This window comes from Canis lupus, chromosome 1, assembly GCF_011100685.1.
Source record: "Canis lupus familiaris isolate Mischka breed German Shepherd chromosome 1, alternate assembly UU_Cfam_GSD_1.0, whole genome shotgun sequence".
Lineage (NCBI taxonomy): Eukaryota > Metazoa > Chordata > Mammalia > Carnivora > Canidae > Canis > Canis lupus.
Window position 1 is genome coordinate 98,681,265 of NC_049222.1, and position 24,963 is coordinate 98,706,227.

Here is a 24,963-nt window from a genome sequence, read left to right on the forward strand (position 1 = left end):
ACTGAAGCTCTTAGCACAAGAGAGTAGAAAGAACAACGGAGAATTAACCATCAACAGTCTGAATTTAAACTCAAAGCTGTGCTTTACTTTTTCTCTGGAGGCAGGCTGGGTTTCCTTCGGCACAGCTGACTGAGGCCACGGCCACCATCACCTGGAGAGAGGATGAGGACAGCGTCTGGGTGGCCGAGCCACGCCGGTCCTGCTGCAGGACGGGGTCCGAAGACGAGTGCCGGCGGCCCTGGAGGAAGGAGCTGAGGAAGGGCAGGGCGGAGCACCGCCGGGGCAGGTCCTGCATGGCTGGGCTGCGGGGACAGCACGGGACTGCAGCGCGCCAGCCCGCTCAGCGACCAAGTTCCGCTGAGCCACCCCGCACTGCCCTGCGAGACCTGACAGCCGCTGGGGATAGGCTGGTTTGTTCCCATGGCGACGAACAAAGAAACTACTGATTCCCGCTCGGAGAATGGGAAATGGGAATCCGTACAGGCGGAGTCCCACATGAACCGACAGCCTTTTGGACAGATTGTTCAAGGAGAGGGAAGAACATGTATTTTAAATAGATTACACTAAATTGCAGCTGTGCTGTTTTGTTTCTCATCCCCCGTGGATAGGTCTGCCAGCACAAACAATTACACCTGACGCGGTGCAATAAATTTAGAAAAATGCGTTTATGATACAGACACTGCCTTTTATACACATACTGAAAGGTGTAAATTCTGCTATTCCTTAGGTACTTATTATCTGAACATTCTGAAAAAGCTTCTCGTTCTACTCCTCTCCGGAACAGAGAAAATAGGAAGTGAACCGTAATGAAGTAGGATGCGCAGTGTACCTCGTAACATGAATAAAACAGCATTTAGTTCATCAAAACCAGAAAGTCCCCTGGAATTTTCTTGATAGAACTGTTTAAAAAAATAAAAGAAAGAAATGCTTGGACAGAACACATTAAATGTCTGTAGGGCCCATGTTTCAATCAGAAGACACGGGCTTCCAGAACGTGAAAACACAGACCCGGATCATGCCTGCATCAGGTGGGCAGGCGGCCCTGCCTGGCACAGACTCCAGGACCCCATCTTATGCCTGTTGTCACCCACTTTGGGGGAAACGAAGCTCCAGGAAGGTCTCTGGGGAGGCTGGCGGAAAAAATCCACCAAGAATCACATTCTTCTCAGGAGCTGGATGAGGAGGAGGCTGTGATGTGAGGGCAAAGGATGTGGAGAACACAGAAACTCTCACACTGCCGCTGCCTCCGCCCGGGAGAATGCTAGGCCCGCCCCAGCCCACGTCTCTGTCTCCAGTGGGGTCTTAGCCCCATACAGACAGAAACAACCTCGGGTCGCAGAGGCCACTCTGGTTCTTGTGCTCGGTGACACTGGAAGTATGTGCCCTTTCCAGCGCTCCCCCATCTCCCACCTGAACAGACTCTGTCAAACAGGATGGACACGGAGCTCCATGTGGTGCCCTAACTCCTCCCCAAGGGCCGGTTCACACCCTTGTTATGTGCACAAGGTGACCGAAAAGAATTTTCTTTAATGTAAGCAATGGAGGAGAAGCAGGGCCTCCACAGAGCCTTACAGGAGAGGGAGGCCTGGTGGCCCAGCCCTAGTGCACACAAAGCCAGGGCGCTGCACCAGCCACGCAGGGCAGGGGGTCCAGGCAGGTCTCTGTGGGGGCTCTGGGCCTGTGGGACAGTGATGCCAGGAATGGACTTATGCGAGGCCCGAAGCCATGTAGGTGGACAGACGGCAGCCAGGGCGCTGGCAAGAGGCCGAGGCGGCTCAGGTGGCCATGGGGAAGCCCAGCACAGAGCTCTGGGGGCACCACGGCACAAGGAGCAGCAGCCCAAGTCCCAGAAAGTTGGCGCCAGTGCGGGAGCGAGAGGTGCACGTCCGCAGACCAGGCCCCGCTGTGGGGTTTTCAACAGCACCGAGCATGAAAATGAATTTGACGACGGCTGGCCTCATCTGGGCGACACCGAGAAGGGGTGGCTGTGCATCAGCTCAAGAACTATCTCTGCTGTGACATGTGGAGAACCAAGCCGACCTCCCACAAACGTGTAACTACCCGTGTGGGCTCACTGGCACTCAGGGCCCCCGCAGCCAGGTCTTCAGTGAAGCGGAGCCAAAGGCAAACACGAGTCTGCACCGTCCCTCGATTTCCGAGGGTGTGGGGGCCACATCTGCTGCTCAAGAGGGGCTCCGTCCCCCCGTGGGTGCTCCTTCCCCACACAGCAGGACTGTCACCCACCATCTCCAGCTCCACGCTATTTGTTGGCAAAATGCCTAAACTGCAGCCAAACCCATCTTTGAAAGCCAGTTTTTATTTATGCTAAATGGCATAAAGTCATCTAACAACCTAAAAATCCACCAAAAATTTTACGTTGGGATGAATCACAGATTGTCAGTGATGAACTGTTCCAACTCTCAGAGGTAACATTTTAATATGTAAATTACCAGCAGGAAAACCAACAGAGGCTCTCTCTAGATACAGGAGCCGTGTGATGTCATGACTAATAAAATGGGATGTTTCTGAGTGGTTTTGTGAAGGGCCAAGCTGTCCGCAGACACTTAAAAGGTAGAGTGTCCTCCTGGCAGCCATGGAGAGAACATCACTGTCATTTATTTGCAGGCCACTAGAATCCACATGAGTGCAGTTGTCCCACCCCCTGCTAAGATCTCATGTTTTTGCTCCTCTGACGTGTTCTTCTAAGGACGGAGGAAGGCAAACGTCTGCATCCCAGGGCCGTGGACTCAGGGGCACTGCCATGCTACCGTTCTTCTTCTGCTTACCTCCACACATGCTGTCTCTAAAGAGACCAGGCTCCAGGAGAAAGCAGGAACACAAGACACGGGGTACTCCCCAGGGCCCATCCTATATAGTCCATGCCTCTGCTGCCACCAGGGCATTGGGAACGTGAGCACTGGGCTCCGGGCTCCACACCGTTATACCTTTGTGGCCCTCAACCTGACTGCAGGTGGGCAACAGGCCTTCCCCGACACACGACAGTGCTAAAGGGCTGCGGGAGTCCCTGGTCACTACAAACGCGGGCCGTCTACCCCAGGGGTGCACACAGGAAGCGACGGGGAGACCCTCTGTGATTCCTCTTCACTCCGCACACCTGGTGGTCAGAGCGGAACCCCAGGCTCCAGTCATTTTCTCTTATACTCAAGATCTCAGAAGGGGCTGAGAACAAAGCCATGTGACCGTGGGCCGAGGGCACAGTGGGAGCTGGACAACCACATGTCCTCAGCTGGAAGCCACCAGAGCACTCACATCCGGGAGCAGCTTCTGCTTGCCGTGCTTTGTGGTGGGAGGCACAGCTACCAAACTCTCAGTGGCTGGACGGCCCAAAGCGTGAACACGGACTCTACTTCTTTCCTCCAAAAATTAAAACAAAGCATCTCTTTGACTTTGCAAGATCTTCAAGTATCTTTTTTTTTTTTTTTTTTTAAGATCTTCAAGTATCTGAAGCAGAACTTCTCCAGGTCATCCCCTCCAAGGGCCGCGGTTTCTTAATTGTCCCAGCGTTCCTGCATACATCACTGTTTCCAGACCCCTCACCACAGGCCCCTGTGTCAGAAGGCCCTCCATTCCCCTTCTTGGCAAAACTTCACATGCAGGTCGCCTGTCCCACCTATCGTTCTGGCCTCTGCCTCCACCAGCCACTGAATTCTGCTCTAGCTAAGGTCTCCGATGGTGCCGGACGGCTGTGGTCTCAGTAGGCTGCTCAGCAGCACACACCACAACTGGACAATTCAGTTTGATGTTAAAAATTTTTTGGAGAAGACTTTACATTTCATTTTGAAGCAATCTCAAACTTACAGAAAACGATAATAAAGTATTTTTTTTCTTGAACCATCTGAGAATAAGCTGCTGATACACTGCCCTAGTACCCCAAATAATTTAGCATATGTTTCCCATAAACAAGACATCCTGTAGATTCCCCCAAGCCAGAAGGTTACGACAGACACAGGACCAGGTGCCTCTGTCCCCAGATCTCATGCTCCTTGCGGCAAATCAGCCCACAGCATGTCAGAACCACACGTTGGCCCACATCTCACCGATTTGCTCCAGGGCAAGCTCCAGTCTTTCCCTGACTTGTGCAGGGAACACACCCATTATTTAGCAGACGATCTGTTTCCTCATGATGAGACCCAAGTAGCCCGGGTGCTCACGGCTGAGCAGTGGTGCTTAGGACACGAGTCCGGGCGCTGGGTGTGCTCCTAGCCATCAGCATGCAGGCCCTCCGGGCGGACAGGTACCCTCCCAACCTGACCCGAGGCCCTAATGCCCAAGTGGGGCCCCCTGTGTGGGTGTCATGGCTGGGGCCGCCCCTCGCCTGGTCTCCAGCACCGCAGCCTCACCCGCCCTCTGGTGTGTGCGGCTACTTTTTGTGGCCCCGTCAATGGCTTTGGACCAACGTATTCAGGAAGAGAAGGGAAAAGAAGAGGAAGAGAAAGTGCCTTCCAACCTCCCTTTGTTTTTTTTTTTAATGATTTTTTTTTAATTTTTATTTATTCATGATAGGCACACAGTGAGAGAGAGAGAGGCAGAGACACAGGCAGAGGGAGAAGCAGGCTCCATGCACCGGGAGCCTGACGTGGGATTCGATCCCGGATCTCCAGGATCGCGCCCTGGGCCAAAGGCAGGCGCTAAACCGCTGCGCCACCCAGGGATCCCAACCTCCCTTTGTTAATTGCGGTAAAATATATATAACACAAGGTAGGCCACTGTAGCCCTTTTGAAGGGCACACTACCTACACTGGCGTTAAGGACATCCATCTGCATGTGTGACCATCCCGCCATCTATCCCCATTAAACACTAATTCCTCATCTCCCCCACCCCAGCGCCTGGCACCCACCCCTCTGTCCCTAGAATGTGAGCACTCCGGGTCTCCTGCAGATGAGGGGTTGCACAGTGTCCGTCCTTGCATGTCTGGCTGCTGTCGCTCAGTGTAGTGTCCTCAGGGTCCACCCACACTCTGTGGGGTGTTTCCCGCTTTGGGCTACTGCGATCGTCTCCAGGAATGTGGGTGCACAGACACCTGCCGAGTCTGCTTTCTGTTCTCTGCTTACAGCCAGAAGCAGAACTGCCGGATCACATCCTAACTGCTTTTTAAATTTCTTGAGAAATGCCCAGGCAGATGTCCATGGTGGCTGCACCACCCACACCAGCAGGAAGATGAGGGCGCCGGTTTCTCCACAAGTCACTGACACCAGTCATTTCCGGTCCTCGTGCTGGCTAACAGCCATCCAACTGGACACACAGTGGTACCTCAGTGTGGTTTTCACCTGCATGTCTGTAATGGGTACAGTGAACGTCTCCTGCGCATGTGGGGCCTCTGTGTGTCCTTTCAGAGACACATCTATTGCACCTGTTTCTGAATCCGCTCGCTCATGTTTGCTTGTTGAGATCTAGGATTCTCTACACCTTCTGGAGACTGGCCCGAATGAGAGGGATGTGTGATCTGCAAGCAGTCTCTCCCATTCACAGACAGACTTTCCTTTCTGCTGATGGCATCATTTGTGAAGGAAAGTTTTAAATTTTGATGAAGTCTGATTTATCTACTGTTTCTTTTGTTGCCTGTACTGTTGGTGTCACAGCCACGAAATCACTGCCAAATCCAGGGTTCTGCAGCTTTTCCCCTGGAAATGCTCTAAGAGTTTTATACCTTCAGCTCTTACATTTAGGATTTTGAGCTATTTTGAGTTAACTTTTGTGCATGGCACACGGTAAGGGCCCAATGTCATTCCCCTACACATGTACACCCAGGTTGTCCACCACCAACTGGTGACAGTCTCGTCGCCCTTGGCAGATGGCATCTGACCACCTACGTGAGGGGTCTCCCTGGGATCTCTATTTCAGTCACTGGTTTACGTCTGTCTCTGTGCCGGGACCACCCCGTCTATGGACTAATCACTTGTCCTCGCCCACCCTCTCCCCAGCTTGGCAGTCTACCTTCCCAGTGTGGGACCCTGATCGCTAGTTCCAGGACCAGCACAGAAGTCCTGATTTGAAGATTCTTGTGTGCATTTATTCTAACCTGTCTGGGCACCTCAGCACCTTGAGGGGCAGAAAGGCCACAGGTGTGACTTGAAAATAAGCTATGATGAGCCCAAAATCTGCAGCCTCCGGGGGCTGAAGCCTCCTGCTAAGACACTGGAAAATGCTACCAAATGTTTAAAGAAGAATTAAAACTGGTTTTCAAAATATCTTCCAGAAAACAGATGAGGAAGGAACATTTCCAACCCCTTTTATGAAGCTAGGATTACTCTTTTACCTAAGCAGACAGGGATAGTACAAAAAAAGGGAATGACAGTCCAGTGTCTCCCCAGAACTTAAGACAAAATCTTGAACAAAGTGTCAGCAAACCAAGCCGAGCGATGCATGAATGACTGTACGGCACTGCCAAATGGGATGTATTGCAGGTATGGGAAGGACAGTTAGACATCAAAAACCAATATAATCCACCGCATCAATGAGCTAGAGAAGACATGATTCTATCAATGGACACAGAAAAAGCACACGACAAATTCCAACAACATCCGTGACAAAAGATCTGAGTAATTTCACAGTGGAGGGCACTGGGTTACCCTTGCTCCAGAGCGCCCGCAAAATCTTCTCCAGGGTCAGCGGGAAGGCAAGGCTGTCTGCCCTCCTAATGCCCTCTCTGCTCTGAAGTATCAGCCCGCCACAATGAGGAAAGGAGAGAATGGCACAGAGACTGTAAAGAAAAGAAAGAAAATGCCCCTTATCTGCAGATGTGATTATTTATACAGAAAATCCCAGGGAATCTCCCAGAACCTCCTGGGCCTAGTGAGTGAGGCCAGCAACCAGGATGAGACACCACCACACACCTGCAGGGACGGGAAGGTAACAGTGACAGCCCCTCACCCCATGAGGCTGCAGGGGGACCTGACCACTTATCCACTGCTGGGAGACGTAAAATGACACATACATTTTGGTTTTTTTTTTGTTTGTTTGTTTGTTTTAATTTTTTATTTATTTATGATAGTCACACACAGAGAGAGAGAGAGAGAGACATAGGCAGAAGGAGAAGCAGGCTCCATGCACCGGGAGCCCGATGTGGGATTCGATCCCGGGTCTCCAGGATCACGCCCTGGGCCAAAGGCAGGCGCCAAACCGCTGCGCCACCCAGGGATCCCTGACGCATACATTTTGGATAATCCCTTGGCAGTTTCAGAGAAAACTAAACATGCCCCTGCAGCATGCACGACCCAGGGGTCGCCCTCCTGACCAATTCTCCCAGAGTGACAGAAACTCCTGCTCACGTGTCAACCCGCATGTGTGCGTTTCTAGCAGCTCTGTCCAAGATTGCCCCGGACTGCAACAACCAGGCCACCCTTCAGAAGTGGATGGGTCGACCCCATGGCACAGCCCTGCTGGTGAGTGCCATTCAGCATTAACAAGCACACCGGAGAGACACACAAACCAAGGGAACAAGGCCAGGTAAGAAGAGCCATGTTTAAAGGTCCTGTGCTGTATGACTTCATTTATGGGGAAATGGGGACAGATCAGTTCTTGTGAGGGGCCAGATCATGGGTGGAAGTGGGTCTGGATACAGAAGGGCAACAAGAGGATCCCTGTAGTGACAGCGTGGTCCCGTATCCTTTTTTTTAAAGAGAGAAAGTGAGCACGCCTGAGCATGGGGTAAGGGAGAGAGAGCAGGAGAGGGAATCTCAAGCAGGCTCCACACCCAGTGTGGAGCACAATCCTGAGATCACGACCTGAGCCGAGACCAAGAGGCAGACACCCAACCGACCGAACGTCCAGGCGCCCTGGTGCTGTCCTGTATGGTGACTGTAACTACGTCAACATCCTGGCTGCGATATCACGCTGCATCTGCAAGACGTTACCAGTGGTGGAAACTGCCTCAAGGGTCTTTCTGTTTGCAACTGGCAGTTGCGTGTGATGGTACAGTTACCTCAGTTAATTAAAAGTGTATACATAATCAAACACAGCCATGAGGCAGGCCTCAGGGGGAGGGTCACGTAGCAGAAGTTGGGCCCAACACAAGGAGGCGCCGGCAGGTGACCCCTGAATGGCATGCATGTGAACTGCATGTGCCTTTGGTAAATACAGCACAGTATGGTGAATGTGTTTTCTCTACGTTGCTTTATTGTACAATTACAGTATGTAACACACGAAAGCTGTGTCAATCAATGGTTATGGATAAGGCTCCCGGTCAACAGGCAGCTGGCAGGGTTCAAGTCCTTGGGGAGTCACAAGTTTTCTGTGGATTCTCACTGTGCACACTTATTAACACATTCATCCTAGCTCTGCCCTTGCAGTAGTGAGCACATCATGGTTCCTGGACATGATTCTCCACTGAAAGGGACCAGAGCTCCCTGGGTGACTCCAGGGCTGGGACAGGGAAAAGAGGAAAAGACCACTGGGCCAGGAAGCAGGTGCACAGGGATGGTGGAGCGCTGCCCGCACCGACTCATGAAGGATGGTTGGGAGGACTTCCAGTTGCCGGGTCTCAGGAAGGACACTCTTAGTTTCCTGGAGAGAGACGGCTCCCCCTGGTGGCTGGTTGGATTGCTACAATCACGGAGAGCCAGATGCTCCCAGCGGACAAAGAAGTCCAGTACCTGGAGGCACCCTTCCTCCTTTACTCCTCCTTACATCACCTGATCCACCCTAGGGGACAGTCCTTCAGAGCTCCCTGAGCAGGAGCACTACTGTGAACAATGCGAACCGACAGCAGGCCACAAGAAAATCACGCAAAGGGCACTGCCAAGAAAAATGACTCAACATCTGGCTCAGTGCTGGTGGTGGTGGCCCCACTGGTGGTGCCAATGTGGCAGGAAGTCGGGGTGTGCCCCTGGCTTAGCACCTGCGACGGTGGGACAGCCTGAGGGCCGGTGTGGCAGCGAGAGGTGCAGTCATGGCGCCCTTCCTTTCCAGGGCTGCCGTGGAAAAGATCCAAACTGAGGGATGGCACAGAGGAGAGAAAGACTGGGGGACCTGGGGCTCCGTGCTCCTCAACGTGCCTCTAAGTGACACTTGGAGGAAGGAGAGAAGAAAGAAAGGAAAGCTTGACTCACAAGGAGGCGTTTGATGAGAGGAGCAGATAATTTCAGTCTGAGAGGATAACACAGGAGATAAACGTTGTTTTCAACATGTCTTCTCAAAAGACCTGTTATTCAGGATTTTGAAAATGAATTTTAATAGGTCAAAACAGTGAGGCAGAAATAAACAAAAGCCATAAGCAGCAGCTGCACTCAGGATCCCAGTATGATGCCTCGAGCTGTGTGTCATGTCTGCTCACACTGTTTTATTAAGGCCACTTTGTACAAAGAGGCAACAAATATATCAAAGCACTCTTACCCTTCATGCTTGCAGCATATGCACCGTTATTCACCAAAGTGGAACATGGTTCTTCATTTTCAGGCAAGATGCCCGCAGGCATGGTAGTCTGTCGAGGGAAAAGGGAAAAAAAAAGGATTAGTTTTTGCGAATTTACCTATGGCATGTTCATTTATGAATCACCTATCAAGTGCCAGACTCCTGCTGCCTATAATAGCCATTAGCTAAATGTCTCCCCAGCACCTGAAATGTGACTAGTACAGACTCGAGATGTGCTGTAGGTGTCAAATGTCAAATACAAGATTTTGTGTCTAGCACAAAATAGACTAAAATAGTTCACTACAATTTTTTTACCTTGATTCTACATTGAAATATTTTTGATATACTGGGTTAAATAAAATATATTATCAAAATTAATTTTCTCTGATTCTTTTTATCCTTAATGTTGCTGTTAGAAAATCTAAAATTGACTACAAGGCTCACACTATATTCCACTGGACAGTGCCATGCTACGAGATATGGACATTATAGACACAAACCCACTGCTAACATGAGACTCAATGGGGAAAACCTGAAAATTTAATAATATTGTAATAACTTTGTATGGTGACAGACGGTACCTAGATTTATTATGGTGATTATTTTGTAATGTATAAATATAGAATCACTATGTTATATACCTGAAATAAATATAACTATACTTAAATGAAAAAATGAATTTTAAACTGCCTGCTTCAGAGCTTATTAGCCCTGTTCCCTACTGGGACATTTGCCCCTTTCTTATGGACTTACAAGATGTTTTTCTATATTAAGAATATCAATTCTTCATTAAAAAAAATCATACACCAATGGGTGAGCCAAGAAATCAAAGAAATAAGAAATGGAGACAAATTAAAATGAAAACACAAGGGTCCAAGCCACACACAGAAGAATGAAACTGGACCATTTTCTTACACTATACACAAAAATAGACTCAACGGATCCCTGGGTGGCTCAGCGGTTTAGCGCCTGCCTTTGGCCCAGGGCACGACCCTGGGGTCCCGGGATCGAGTCCCGTGTCGGGCTCCCAGCATGGAGCCTGCTTCTCCCTCCTCCTGGGTCTCTGCCTCTCTCTATGTCTATCATAAATAAATAAATCTTTAAAAAAATAGACTCAAAATAGATGAAAGATCTGAATATGAAACAGAAATCCATCAAAATCCATCAAACACAGGCAGCACCTTCTTGGACATCAGCTGTAGCAAATTTGCAAGATACATCTCCAACACAAGGGAAACAAAAGCAAAAATGAACTATTGGGACTTCATCAAGATATAAAGCTTTTGTACAGCAAAGGAAATAGTCAACAAAACTAAAAGACAACCTATAGAATGGTTGAAGATATTTGCAAATGTCTTATCAGATAAAGGGCTAGTATCCAAAATCTATAAAGAATGTATCAAGCTTAACACCCCCAAAACAAAAAAAAAAAAATCCAGTCATGAAATGAGAAGACATGAACAGACATTTCTCCAAAAACAACCTACATATGGTCAACAAGCACATGAGAAAATGCTCTGTATCACTCGTCATCAGGGAATACAAATCAAAATCATAATGAGATACCATCTCACGCCTGTGAGAATGGGTAAACTCAATAGTCAGGAAACAACAGATGTTGGTGAGGATGTGGAGAAAGGGGAACCCTCTCACACTGAGGATTGCTGGAGGGGAGGTGGGTGGAGGACGGGGTAACTAGGTGATGACATTAAGGAGGGCACGTGATATAATGAGGGGGTTATATGCAACTGATGAATCACTGAACTGTACCTCTGAAACTAATAATATACTATATGTTAATTAATTGAATTTAAATAAAACTTAAAAATTAAAAAAAAATTCAAACACAAGGGTCCAGAATCTTTGGGATGCAGCCAAAGTGGTTCTAAGAGGAAGTTTACAGCAATAACTGACCTCTCTCAAGAAGCAGGAAACATCTCTAATAAAATAACCTGACTGTGGGGAATCCCTGGGTGGCTCAGCGGTTGCGCCTACCTTTGGCCCATGGTGTGATCTTGGAGTCCTGGGATTGAGTCCCATATCAGGCTCCCTGCATGGAGCCTGCTTCTGTCTCTGCCTCTCTCTGTGTCTTTCATGAATAAATAAATAAAATCTTAAAAAAAATAATAACCTGAATGAGCTAGAAAAAGAACAAGCAAAGCCCAAACCAGTAGAAGGCAGCTGAAATCATCAAGAATAGAGCAGAAATGGGGCTCCTGGATGGTTCAGTCAGCTGGTCATCCACCTCTTGATTTTGACTTGGGTCATGATCTTGGGGTCCTGGGATTGAGCCCCAAGTTGGGCTCCATGTTCAGTGTAGAGTCCGCTTGAGGATTCTCTTCCCCTCTCTCTGCCCCTCCCCCACTAGCACACATGCACACACACACTCTCTCAAATAAGTAAATCTTTAAAAAAATATTCAAGCAGGAAATAAATGATATAGAAACTAAAGAAACCAATAGAACAGATCAATGAAACCAGGAGGTGATTCTCTGAAAAGATCAACAAAATTGATAAACCTCTAGCCAGACTCATAAAAAAAAAAAAAAAAAAAAAAAAAAACAGAGAGGGGACTCAAATAAAATCACTAATCAAGGAGGAGAAATAACCAAAAACACAGGAATACAAACAATTTAAGAGACTACTATGAAAAATTATATGCCAAGAAATTGGATAACCTAGAAGAAGCAGACAAATTCCTAGAAACATATAAACTACCAAAATTGAAGCAGGAAGAAATAGAAAATTTGAACAGACTGATTACCAGCAATGAAACTGAATCAGTAATCAACAAATTCCCATAAGCAAAAGCCCAGGACCTGATGACTTCACAGGCAAATTCTACCAAACATTTAAAGAAGAGTTAATCCCTATTCTTCTCAAACCATTCCAAAAAATAGAAGAGAAAGGAAAACTTCCAAATTCATTCTACGAGGTCAGCATTACCCCGATACCAAAACCAGATCAAGACACCACTAAAATGGGGAACTACAGGCCAATATCTCTGATTAACACGGATGCAAAAATCCTCAACAAAATACTAGCAAACCAAATCTAACAATGTATTTAAAAAATCATTCATCACAGTCAAGTGGGATTTATTCTTGGGATGCAAGAGTAGTTCAACATTCATAAATGAATCAATGTGATACATCACATCAATAAGAGAAAGGATAAGAACCACATGGTCATTTCAATAGATGTAGAAAAAAGCACTTACAAAGCACAACAACCATTCATGATAAAAACCCTTAAGGAAGTAGGGTTAAAAGAACATGCTTCAACATAATAAAGGCCATATATGAAAAACCCACAGCTAATCATCCTCAATGGGGAAAAACTGAGAGCTCTTCCCCTAAGGGAAGAGGTTGGATTAAGTTTAGAAGACAAGGATGTCTACTCTCACCACTTTTATTCAACATAGTACTGGAAGTCCTACCCACACCAATCAGACAACAAAAAGAAATAAAAGGCATCCAGATTAGTAAGAAAGAAGTAAAATTCTATTGGCAGATGATGTGATACTGTAGTAGAAAACCTGATAGACTCCACCAAAAAACTACTAAAACTGATTAACTTCAGCAAAGTTGCAGGATATAAAAATCAATGCACAGACAGCTGTTGTGTTTTTATACAACAATAATGAAGTGGTAGAAAGATAAATTAAGAAAACAGTTTCATTTGTAAATGTACCAAAAGTAATAAAACCCCTAAGAATAAACATAACCAAGGATGTGAAAGATTTGTACTCTGAAAACTACAAAACACTGGTGAAAAGAACTGAAGACAACACAAAGAAATGGAAGACATTTAATGCTCATGACTTGGCAGAACAAATATTGTTAAAATGTCTATACTACTTAGAGCCATCTCCAGATTTAATGCAATCCCTAACAAAATGCCAACAGCATTTTTCATGAAACTAGAACAATCCTAAAATTATTATGGAACCATGGAAGACCCCAAATAGCCAAAGCAATCTTGAAAAAGAATAAACAAAACTAGTAGTATCACAATTCCAGACTTCAAGTTATATTACAAAGCTGTAGTAATCAAAACAATACAGTGCTGACATAAAAACAGACACACAGATCAATGGAACAGAATAGAAAGCCCATGAAAAAAACCCCACAATTATGTGGTCAATTAATCTTCAACAAAGCAGGTTAGAATACCCAATGGGAAAGATATATTCTCTTCAATAAATGGTGTTGGGGGGATCCCTGGGTGGCGCAGCGGTTTAGCGCCTGCCTTTGGCCCAGGGCGCGATCCTGGAGACCCGGGATCGAATCCCACATCGGGCTCCCGGTGCATGGAGCCTGCTTCTCCCTCTGCCTATGTCTCTGCCTCTCTCTCTCACTGTGTGCCTATCATAAATAAAATAAAATAAAAAATTTTTAAAAAATGGTGTTGGGGAAGTGGGACAGTTACATGCAAAAGAATCAAACTGGATCACTTTCTTACACCATAGACAAAAATAAATGCAAAATGGATCAAGGACCTAAATGTGAGACCTGAAGCCATAAAGTCCTAGAAGGGAGCACAGGCAATAATGTTTCTGACATCAGCTGTGGCAACGTTTTTCTAGATATGTCTCCTGAGGCAAAGGAAATAATAGCAAAAATAAACCAACGGGACCACATCAAAATACGGAAACAATCAACAAAACTAAAAGACAGTCTGTACTGAACGAGAGAAGATATTTGCAAATGACATATCTGATAAAGGGTTAGTATAAAAATATATAAGGAACTTATAAAATTCAATACTCAGAAAACAAATAATCCAGTTATAAAATGGGCAGAAGTCATGAATAGACATTTTTTTCAAAGAAGACATCCAGACAAATGGCACAACAGACACAGACACGACAGACACATAAAAAGATGCTCAACAGCACTCATCATCAGGGAAATATAAATCAAAACCACAGTAAGATATGACCTCACACCTGTCCGAATGGCTAAAATAAAAAAAGACAAGAAACCAGTGTTGGCAAGGATGTAGAGAAAAAAAAGAATCCCTTGTGCACTACTGGTAGAAACGCAAAAACGCAAACTAGTGCAGTTGCTCTGGAAAACAGTATAGAGTTTCCTCAAAAAGTTAAAAATAGAACCTATGATCCATTAATCATACTACTGGGTGTTTGCTTCCTCCCCTTAAAAGCATGAATTCAAAGGGATACATGCACCCCTATATCCACTATAGCATTTACGATAGCCAAGATATGGAAGCAGCCCAAGCGTCCATTGACTGATGAATGGATAAAGATGTGGCATGTGTGTGCACACACACATAATGGAGTATTACTAAGCCATTAAAAAAGAATGAAATCTTGTGTGGAAATTAAAAAACCAAACAAAGAGCACAGGAAGAGAGAGAGAGAAACCAAAAAACACACTCTTACCTACAGAGAACACACTGATGGTTAGGAGAGGGGAGGTAGGTGAGGGATGGGGAGGACAGGTAATGGGAGGAAGGAGTGCACCTGTCGTGATGAGCACGGAGTGATGTATGAAGTGTTGAATCACTATATTGTACACCTGAAACTAATATAACACTGTGTGTTAACTACTGGAATTAAAGCTTAAAACTTAAAACGGCATAGTCGGTGAAGCATCTGCCTTTAGTTCAGGTTATGATCCTGGGGTCATGGGATTGAGCCCCATGTCCGGCTCCCTGCTCAGCGGGAAGTCTGCTTCCCCCCTTCCTCTCCCTGCCCACCTGCCAGACATGCTCTCTCTCCCAAATAAATAGATAAAATCTTTTTTAAGAACGTAATTTTAAAAATCACACTTTTAAGAATTAGTTTATCATATATATGTTCTTGGTGTATTTTGCCTAGCAGTACTACTGTTTCATGTTGTCCAACCTGTGAGATTTTTCCTTTAACTTTAACTTTCCTACCAAAATAAGAAAAGTTTCTCTAATGCAGCATGTAAATCTCAATTTAATAATAGATAATAGATAAATGCTATCCCTTTGTTGCAGGCTGACAGTATTGCTAAAACATATAGTTAATCTACAAAATTAAAGATGACCCAACTTCAAACAATATCATATGTATCCAAATGTGACTATAAAAGTCATCTTAAAAATAGTAAAATTAAAAAAAGTAAAATAAAAGCTCTATTTGTTAATAATCTATGTGTGGCTTAAATATATGTCAAACAACACGAATACATGCTTTTTATGAAAAAGTAATTCTTTTAACCTAGAAAAACCAGTGGAAAAAAGGAAAGTATTCTTGAATGGTCTAATTACCTGAGAGTTACTGTATATGCTTAGAGTAAACTATAAACCTTCAAAGATCCGAGATATGTAATAAACATCAGTTTGGGAAACGGGAAACGGAGTATTTCCAGACCTTTCAGTCTGAGAGTTAAAACAGATAATCAAAACCATCCACACAGGCTCCTCTTCCTTCTCCTTGCAGCCGCTCATCACCTGCTCTGATCTACAAAGTCTAGCAGCCTCAGTTCCACTGCCTGACAAAGTGAACAGCCCCCTCTTTGCCCAAACACTGGTCCTGCTGTCGGCTTCACCTTCCAGCTTCCTCCAGAAAACCCCAATTAATTACCCAACGACCTCAACCACTCACTTCTCTTCCTTGTCTCATTAGATTAATTCTTTGGAACCAGTAGGGCAGCTGTAGGGCAGCCTTCATTCCAGGCTAGATCAGTCTCATGGTTTAAGTGACATCTCTCTGAGGCTTCCACCTGCTCCTCTGGGCGTCGCGAGGCCTTTCCTCTCTGGCTGGTGGGCACACGATCCGCTTCCAGCCCTTGAGAGCCCTGGCAGTTGTACTGTCCACTCCTTCCTGCGTCTGTCCCCAGCCTTGGGTAGTGTGCATGAATCAGTATTCAGGTAAACACCGGGACCAGCAGAGACCGGCAGGCCCTCTGCACGCGGCCACCGCCCTCTCTGTGCTGCTCCCGTCATCACAAACTCTAGCCACTCTGGCTCTTGGTGCATCCCCGAGGACGTTCTTCCTCCCATGCGGCAGCTGGAAACTGCTTCCAGGGAAGGAGCCAGTGCCATCTCAGGCTACCCGTGTCTCTTCTCTTGTCTCAGAGATTATCGTCCCGAGCTGCCTGCTTTCTACAGTCCCAAACCCATTTTTATATACTTTGTCTGGTTTTCCAGTTGTCTAAGGCAGAAGGGTAATGCTGGTCTCTGTAATTTCACTGTGGTTGGAAGCAGAATCCCCTCCCTGGATCTCTCTGAATAACTGGAAGTCACGGGAACTCTGCCTGAAGACACTGACATATATAGCCCACTGGATATAACTGCTGCCCAGTCACATCCAGCCCGATGAGGTTAAACTCAGCCAGAAGTTCTGTGTTTAAACTTTGACTCTGTTCATTGCCAGCTATACAAACCATTTTAAGCTTCAATTTTCTCTTCTGCAAATGAGAATTATTATATCTTTCTTAGCTTGTTGTGGGGATAAAGAACGATTGTTTGAGTCTGTGCTTTTCTAGCATAATTTCTGGCATACAGTTATCCAATATAGTACTGTTATTTTAATTTGCAAACCAGTATCAGAGTATGAGACTTCATTAAGTATTCCCTTCATTATCTATAAAACAGTCTTGCTGGCAGTTAGTAATGGCTGACTTTCTCAAGAAGATTTATAAAACATTAACTTCATTCACAACTGAATTCATTTCATGAGTCCTGGTTGCAGAGTCAGGAGAAAGAGGGTTGGAACAGCAATCCTGTCATTTCACTGTACAATCATCTTATTTAATTTCATTTCCTGCTGCTAATGACAGATATTTTGCTCTCTCTATCCTACAATTTGCTTTCATCCCAAGAAGTTCTTCAAAATGACTCAACATTTAGGATTAATCACAGGCTCACTAATTAGTACCTAATACTTAAAACTCAGAACAGCAATGGATGATCACTCATACCATTAAGAAGAGTCGTCACAAAGTAAGAGTTTGACATAAAGAATGTTCTCCTTCATAAAGGTCATTTCACACAAAAGACGGGCTCTATGGTGATTCAAGTTCTGAGGTCATCGTTTTCTCTTCCATCTTCCCGACAAAAAGCCTGCAGGTGTACTTTAGGGGAGAATGTGTGGGGACTGTGTTAAAAGTGCAGGGGGTAAGGGATGCCTGGGTGGCTCCGTGGTTAAGCATCTGCCTTCGGCTCAGGTCATGATCCCCGGGGCCTGGGATCGAGTCCCACATTGGGCTCCCCTGCAGGAAGCCTGCTTCTCCCTCTGCCTGTGTTTCTGCCTCTGTCTCTCATGAATAAATAAATAAATAAAATCATATTAAAAAAAAAAGAAGAAGAAGAAATGCTGGGAGGTCAGAAGTGCAGCATAATCCTCCCCAGACTTGCAGAGCACTTGTGCTCCACTGGCATCAGGGCCATCAGGGATGCCTCAAGATACCCGAGGTGGGACCTCTGGTGAGGAGTCAACCTGCACTCTACCTCTCCTGCTGCAAGAGGCCCTCTGCCCACATTAAAGACATGTGTCAGCAGGATTACTTCCTATATGGCAATCATGGTAGAAGAATTTGAGGTTGAAAAATTTAAGTTTGTACAGGCAAAAATAAGGATCTCCAAGTATGGGAGTGAACTTACAGAAGTTATATACTTTTATGTTCACAAATAAAACACATAAGCTTGGTCCATGCCAGTCATTGTTCCAAGACCCTTATTTGTCTTAACTCATAATCCTCACCACAACGCCATTTGGGGATTACTACTATTAGTTCAATAAAAAAAAAAATACTGTGTATTTTAGAGCAGTTTTAGGTTCATAGCAAAACCAAATGGAAGGTACAAGGAGTTCCTCTGTACACCTTGTTCCAATCCCACACGCACAGCCTCCCTATCAAAACTCTGGTCTGATAGCACATTTATTATAGCCGATGAGTCCACATGGACTCATCGTCATCACCCAGAGCCCACAGTTTACTTTAGGGCTCACTCTTGATGGTGGACATCTTATGGATTTGGATAAACATAGATGAACACATATGTGCCATCATAGGATCACACAGAGAATTTTCACTGTTCTAAAAATCCTCTGTGCTCCATTCAGCCATCCCCTTCTCTGTCCTACCCCAACAACTCCTGATCTTTCACTGTCTCCACAGATTTGCCTTTCCCAGAATGTCATATAATTGGAATCAAACAGTACATCACCTTTTCAGATTAGCTTCTTTCATTTCGTGATAGGCATTTAAGATTTCTACATGTCTTCATCGCCTGGCAGTCCATTTCTTCTGAGTGCTGGATAATATTCTATTATCTAGATGAACCACATTTTATTTATCCAGTCACCTGCTGAAGGACATCTGACTTGCTTCTAAGGCCTGGCAGTTATGAATGAAGCTGCTGTATGCATTCATGTGTAGGTGTTTGTGTGTGCATAGGTTCTCAGCTCCTATGGGCAAACACCAAGGAGCATGACTGCTGGATCTTCTGGCAAAAATGTGTTTAGTTTCATACATTATTCCCATATTACAGATTAGAAAACAAACGTAAAGAAAAGTCAAATCACGGCTATTAAATAGTGGAGCTAGGATCTGAATTCACACCTTTTACTTTTTTTTTTTTTTTAAAGATTTTATTTATTTATTTATGATAGACAGAGAGAGAGAGAGAGAGGCAGAGACACAGGCAGAGGGAGAAACAGGCTCCATGACGGGAGCCCGACATGGGACTCGATCCCAGGACTCCAGGATCACGCCCTGGGCCAAAGGCAGGCGCTAAACCGCTGAGCCACCCAAGGATCCCCCACCTTTTACTCTTTTCGTGCTCTTCACCACCACACATACAGCCTCTCAACAGCAAAGACCTCACACTGGATAAAAGAAACTTCAATGTTACTGTATGCATTTTAACTCTGCTACCCTGATAATTCCTTAGCTTGCAGAAAAACTTCAGACCTCTATCCATAGCAAGATTTTCAAAATTGTTTTGCTTTGTGCAGACATTTTGCTAATCCTTTAGCCAAATCTTAATTCACTGCTGTGCCAAAGACAAGTATCAAGAACAAAGCTCCTTTACACATTCTGGCCACCTCCCCCTGAACAGAAACAAAAACACAGCTGATCTGACTGCACAGTTATAAAATCCACACACATGTTAGACAGAGTTGTTGCCACTTAACAGCTCTGTGATCTTAAGCACATTTACTAGTATCTCGTAGACTCACATCTGCCCTGCAGTCATTGCCGAGATGACCTACAAGCCCATATAACAGACCTAATTCCATGCCTTATCAATAATTCAGTCTGTCCTTAACACAGCAGCCAGAGTGACCTTGTTAACTTCAGCCAAGTCATGCTACCCCTCTCTTCAAAACCCATCTTGCCACCCTGTTCACAGTTTAAACCAGCTCCCTTTCCCTGTTTCATTGTTCTCCTCAGGATGTTTGAAGAAAACACACCTAACATGGTACATACTTTACTGATTTATCCTACTGTCTTCCTCTACTAGAATAGAATCTCAGCTCCATGAAGGCATATAGTTTTGTCTGCTTTGTCAACTACTGCATAGAACAGGGCCCAGTGCATAGCAGGTCCTCAGTAAAGACTGAATGAATGAATACACGAATTACTGCTCAGTCAAAGGTAGCTGCCACCACCACCACCATTTAGTCTCGCTGAACCTCAACCTTTCCATCTGTAAAGGGGAAACCGTAATCATGCCTTTCCTCATGTCAAGGTTATTGCTGAGGCCATGAAAGGAAACAACAGTACCACCGTACAAACACAAGGGGTGGCATTTCTCTTAGCTTTCCTGATCACATTTATGTCTCTAACTTCTTGCAGGTCTTCAACCAGACAGATCTGTGTTCCTTCTAATTCCTTGAGAGGTGGGTGTTTATTTTCAATCCTTGACCCAAATTTTATCTGCTTTAGGATGGCTTCCCTAATACCAACTACACATTTTCTTACATCCCTTATCATGTAGGGCTGACTGAAGATGTAGTGGCCCGAATGCTATAAAGCATAGCTTCCTGATACCACACTAGTATTTTGTCCTTAAGGAATTAAAGCACTCTTTATGATTCCACATGAAGTAAAACAAACAACCTCACTTCTGAATCTGCACCTCAAAAAAAATGATGAAACTGGATAAAATTCTTTTTCTCCTCAAATCACCCCTGGGGGCAGGCAGGCAACATTTAAAAAAATGTTTATTTGTTCTTGAGACCCCTCCAGCCTTTTCCAGCAAGCTAAGTCCTCAGGGAAAGGACTAAGGGCTGCCTTGAATATACGGATGTCTTACAGTTTGCTATGAATTTCACCCACTTCTGTGATCTCACACCTTAAATGCACCTCAGGGAAGGTCATTGGGCTCTCAGGAGACTCATCACAGATCAGGGAAAAACAACACCACAGCAGGATCCTTGCTTTTTCATCATTTAAAGAAATATGCTGTTTGGTTCAGATTCTTCAGAAAACATATTATGATAAAGCAAATGGGTAAAATGTTAACCATAGGTGGAGCAGATTTTTTGCAAGCAAGGTTTCCATTGTCCCTAGCCTTTTCCTACAGCCACACAAGGTTCATTCTTACAGGTTTGAACCCACCTGACATTAATGTCACCACCATAGATACTTCGAATTCATCAAGATATCAACAGTTACCGATCTGACACCTATCAGAGGGGTTTTCTTAAAAACCCAGACTTTTGGGTCCTACCCACAGAATTTCCACTCAGTAGGTCTGGGTGTGGCTGAGAATCTGCATTTCTACCTGGTTTCCAGCAATACTTTGAGAACTGCTGCATTAGGTAAACCATTACATTTATCTAACAGCAGATATTAATAGAGGTTACTGTGAAAGTGTGTCTCCTGGGTTCTGTTCAGCTGTCAGATAATAAAACCTTCCTTTTACAGTTCCTCAATCTTCATGAAATTCTGAAATGCATTAAGAAGCCCCATATCATCAACCAGACCTAGAAAAAGCTTCATATTCCTAGGTGAGACCTGGGTACTAATATTCCTCCCCAAATCTTAGTTTGGACCAAGTGATCACCTGGAATCAGGTCACTGACATGTGGTTGTTATCAGCAGGAAGTAAGACTCCCCACAGGACCACTTTTTGGTCAAGCAACAAATACCACACCATTTTGGACAGCATAATTTGGATTATTAACCAACAGATGTTTATTAACTGAATATTCCTTTTCATAAGTACATAAATATTTTGGATATATAATTATGTTCACATTTAAATATCCCTATGACATATTGTTCAATTTTTTTCTCTATTTCAGGTAGTTCAACATGAAAAGCTTAAAATAGGTAAAGCAGCTTGTGATTCTCTTGATTATTCCCATTTATTTCTAGACTATGAAGATAACGTGATTTTCTATCTCTTCAACTCCTGAACTATTTCCCTATGAGAAAACTATTCTGCGAAACATATTTCAAATACTTGGGTGACAAGCCTGGGTGATTTAAAACATAAGCAGGTATGTGGCTCCTGGCTCTTCAAAGGCTTAGATCAGACCTTCTATAGCAAGATATACAGAATGTCTGGTTTAGGTGGTGGATTAGGGCTTATAAACTAGCTTTCTCCTTCTAAGACTTCAGTGAAAAGATATTTAAAAAAGAATAATCTGACAGAGCAAGGAACAAGAAGAGGTTATCTGTGGACTAGTTACCTCAGTAAGCTTTTGGAGGAAAGAAAGCAGGTAGAAATAAGCCACTAAGCTAGAGTTGAGGAAGTTGCAGCTCAGAATATGCCATGCAGAGAGTATACCCCCCATAGAACACATGGCTGCATCTCATCAGAAAGATGGAAGAGAGAGGAAGGTAACCATCTTCCAAGTATTGAAAGAAATAGTTAACCAAGAATTTCATGTCCAGCTAAACTTTCCCTGAAAAAAATTAAGGAGAAATTAAAACATCTCCAGGTTTAAAAACAAACCATCTCCCCCCCCCAAAAAAAAAAACCCGCAACAAAACAAAATAGAATTTGTTGATAGAAGACTTGCCTTATGAGAAATACTATACTTGAGGCCAAAATAAAGGACACTAAAGGGTAACCAGAATCCACACAAAGAGTAATAAAAAGTTCACAAAATAGGTATTATAAAAATAACTATAAATGGGGTGCCTATGTAGCCCAGTAGGTTAAGCATCCAACTTAATTTTGGATCAGGTCATGATCTCAGGGTCATGAGATTCATGCTCAGCTCAGAATCTGCTTGTGATCCTCTCTCTCCCTCTCCCTCCATCTCTCCCTCTGCTCTTTCTCAGCCCCCTGCCACACATTCTCTCTCAAATAAATAAAATCTTTTAAAAAATCTAATATAAAAGAAGGCAAGAATCAAGGAATAAAGAAATGCAAAAGACATAGGACATATAAAAAAAACAAATATAAACATGGCAGGCATAAATTCTAATTTATCAGTAATTATATTAAATGTAAATGGATCACATGCCCACTCACTCAAGTAAAAGACTAGCAGAATGGATTTTAAAATGATCCATCTAACAAAAAATATATAAGATCTACATAAGAAAAACTACAAAACTCTGATAAAATCAAAGAAAAACTAAATACATGGAGAGCTATTTATATTCATGGATAGGAAGGTTCACTATTGTCAAGATGTCAATTCTTCTCAATATATAGATTCAATGCAGTCCTGGCCAAAATAACAATAAGTTATTTTATAGACATCATTAAAATGATTCTAAAGTTTATATGGAGAGGCAAAAGACTTAGAATAGCCAACACAATACTTAGGGAGAACAAAGCTGGAGGACTAACACTACCCAACTTCAAAACTTACTATAAAGTGACAGTAATCAAGACAGTTTGGAATTAGCCAAAGCACAAAAATATAGATCCATAGAACAGAAGGCCCTGAAATAAACTGACATAAATACAGTCAACTGATCTTTGACAAAGGAGCAAAGTTGACACAAGGAATGGAGGAAAGACAGTCTCTTCAACAAATGGTGTTGGGACAACTGGATAACCACTACAAAAAAAAAAAAAATCTAGACACAAACCTTACACTCTTCATAAAAATTAACTCAAGTGGATGGCAGACCTCACCAAAAAATGCAAAATGCAAAATGCAAACCCACAAATATCCTAGAGGAGAACTCGGGAGAAAACCTAGATGATCCCTAGTGTAGTGATGCCTTTTCTTTTTTTTTTTTTTTTTTTTTTTTAGTGATGCCTTTTTAGATACAACACCAAACACATGACCTAGGAAGGAAATAATTAATAAGCTGGACTTGATTATAAAATTATGCTTTGCAAAAGGCAATAGCAAGAGAATGAGAAGGTAAGCCAGAGTCTGGGAGAAAATATCTGCAAAAGACACATCCAACTATAGTAAGATGAAATAAATTACTAGAAAGATACAAACTACCAAGAATACCTTCATGAAGAAATAGAAAAATCTGAACAGATCTACAAGTAAAGAAATTAAATTATTTAAAAAACTTCACACAGGGACAGGTGGCTCAGTGGTTGAGCATTTGCCTTTGGCCCAGGGCGTGATCCCGGGGTCCTGGGATGGAGTCCCACATCAGACTCTCTGCATGGAGCCTGTTTCTCCCTCTGCCTGTCTCTCTGCCTCTCTGTGTGTCTCTCATGAATAAATAAATAAAATATTTTAAAAAACAAAAAACTTCACACAAAGAAATGCCAAGCCAAGATGGGGTTTTACTAGTGAGTTCTACCAAACATTTATTTATTTTTTTAAAAAATAAATTTTAATTAATTAATTAATTAATTTATTCATTCATTCATTCATTCATTCATTCCTGAGAGACATAGAGAGAGAGGCAGAGGGAGAAGCATGCAGACTCCCTGCAGGAGCCCGATGTAGGACTCGATCCCAGAACTTCAGGATCATGCCCTAAGCCAAAGGCAGATGTTCAACGGTGAGCCACCCAGGCGTCCCTCTACTAGACATGTAAAGAAGAATTCAGGGATCCCTGGGTGGCGCAGCGGTTTGGCGCCTGCCTTTAGCCCAGGGCGCGATCCTAGAGACCGGGATCGAATCCCACATCGGCTCCCGGTGCATGGAGCCTGCTTCTCCCTCTGCCTGTGTCTCTGCCTCTTTCTCTCTCTCTGTGACTATCATAAATAAAAATTTAAAAAAAAAAAAAGAAGACTTCACATCAATCCTTTTTCAAATTCTTTCAAAAAATAGAAGAACATGTCATAATTCCTTTTATGAGCACAGTATTAAATTGATACTAAAATGAGAAAGATATCACAGGAAAAGAAATATTGACTACATCTCTTTTAAATATGGAGGCAAAAATCCTCAATGTTCACAAACTAAATCTAACAACATATAGAAAAATATATATACCCTGAGCAAGTGGAATTTATCTCAGGAATGCAAGGTTGGTTTACATTCAAAAATCAATGTAATATATCAGTAATAAAAGACAAAAACCACATGATCATCTCAACAGACACAGAGAGAGCATTTGACAAGATCCAACGTTCTCTCAAGGTAAAAACATTCAATACACTAGCAGAAGAAGGGAATTTCCTCAACCTGATAAAGGGCATCTATGAAAAATCCACAACTAACATCATGATTTACAGAAAGATGGAGGGCTTTCTCCTAA

The 24,963-nt window shown here is 43.9% G+C and overlaps 1 protein-coding gene across 8 annotated transcripts in view; it reads right to left on the minus strand.

Annotated features, from left to right (window-relative positions):
- The window catches only part of PTPDC1 (protein tyrosine phosphatase domain containing 1), a 59,237-nt gene that overhangs the window by 15,223 nt on the left and 19,051 nt on the right, over nt 1–24,963 (minus strand). For 2 of the 8 annotated variants that reach the window (XR_005354377.1, XR_005354376.1), the window contains exon 1: nt 88–375. Coding sequence is in view for 5 of the 8 variants with exons in the window: in XM_038527364.1 (XP_038383292.1) it covers nt 88–295 (208 nt within the window). In the remaining 3 variants the exon portion in view is untranslated. Of the gene's footprint in view, nt 1–87; nt 377–9,352; nt 9,441–24,963 lie in introns of those variants that run through there. The other 6 variants (XR_005354378.1, XM_038527364.1, XM_038527367.1 and 3 more) reach the window with 3 other exon arrangements.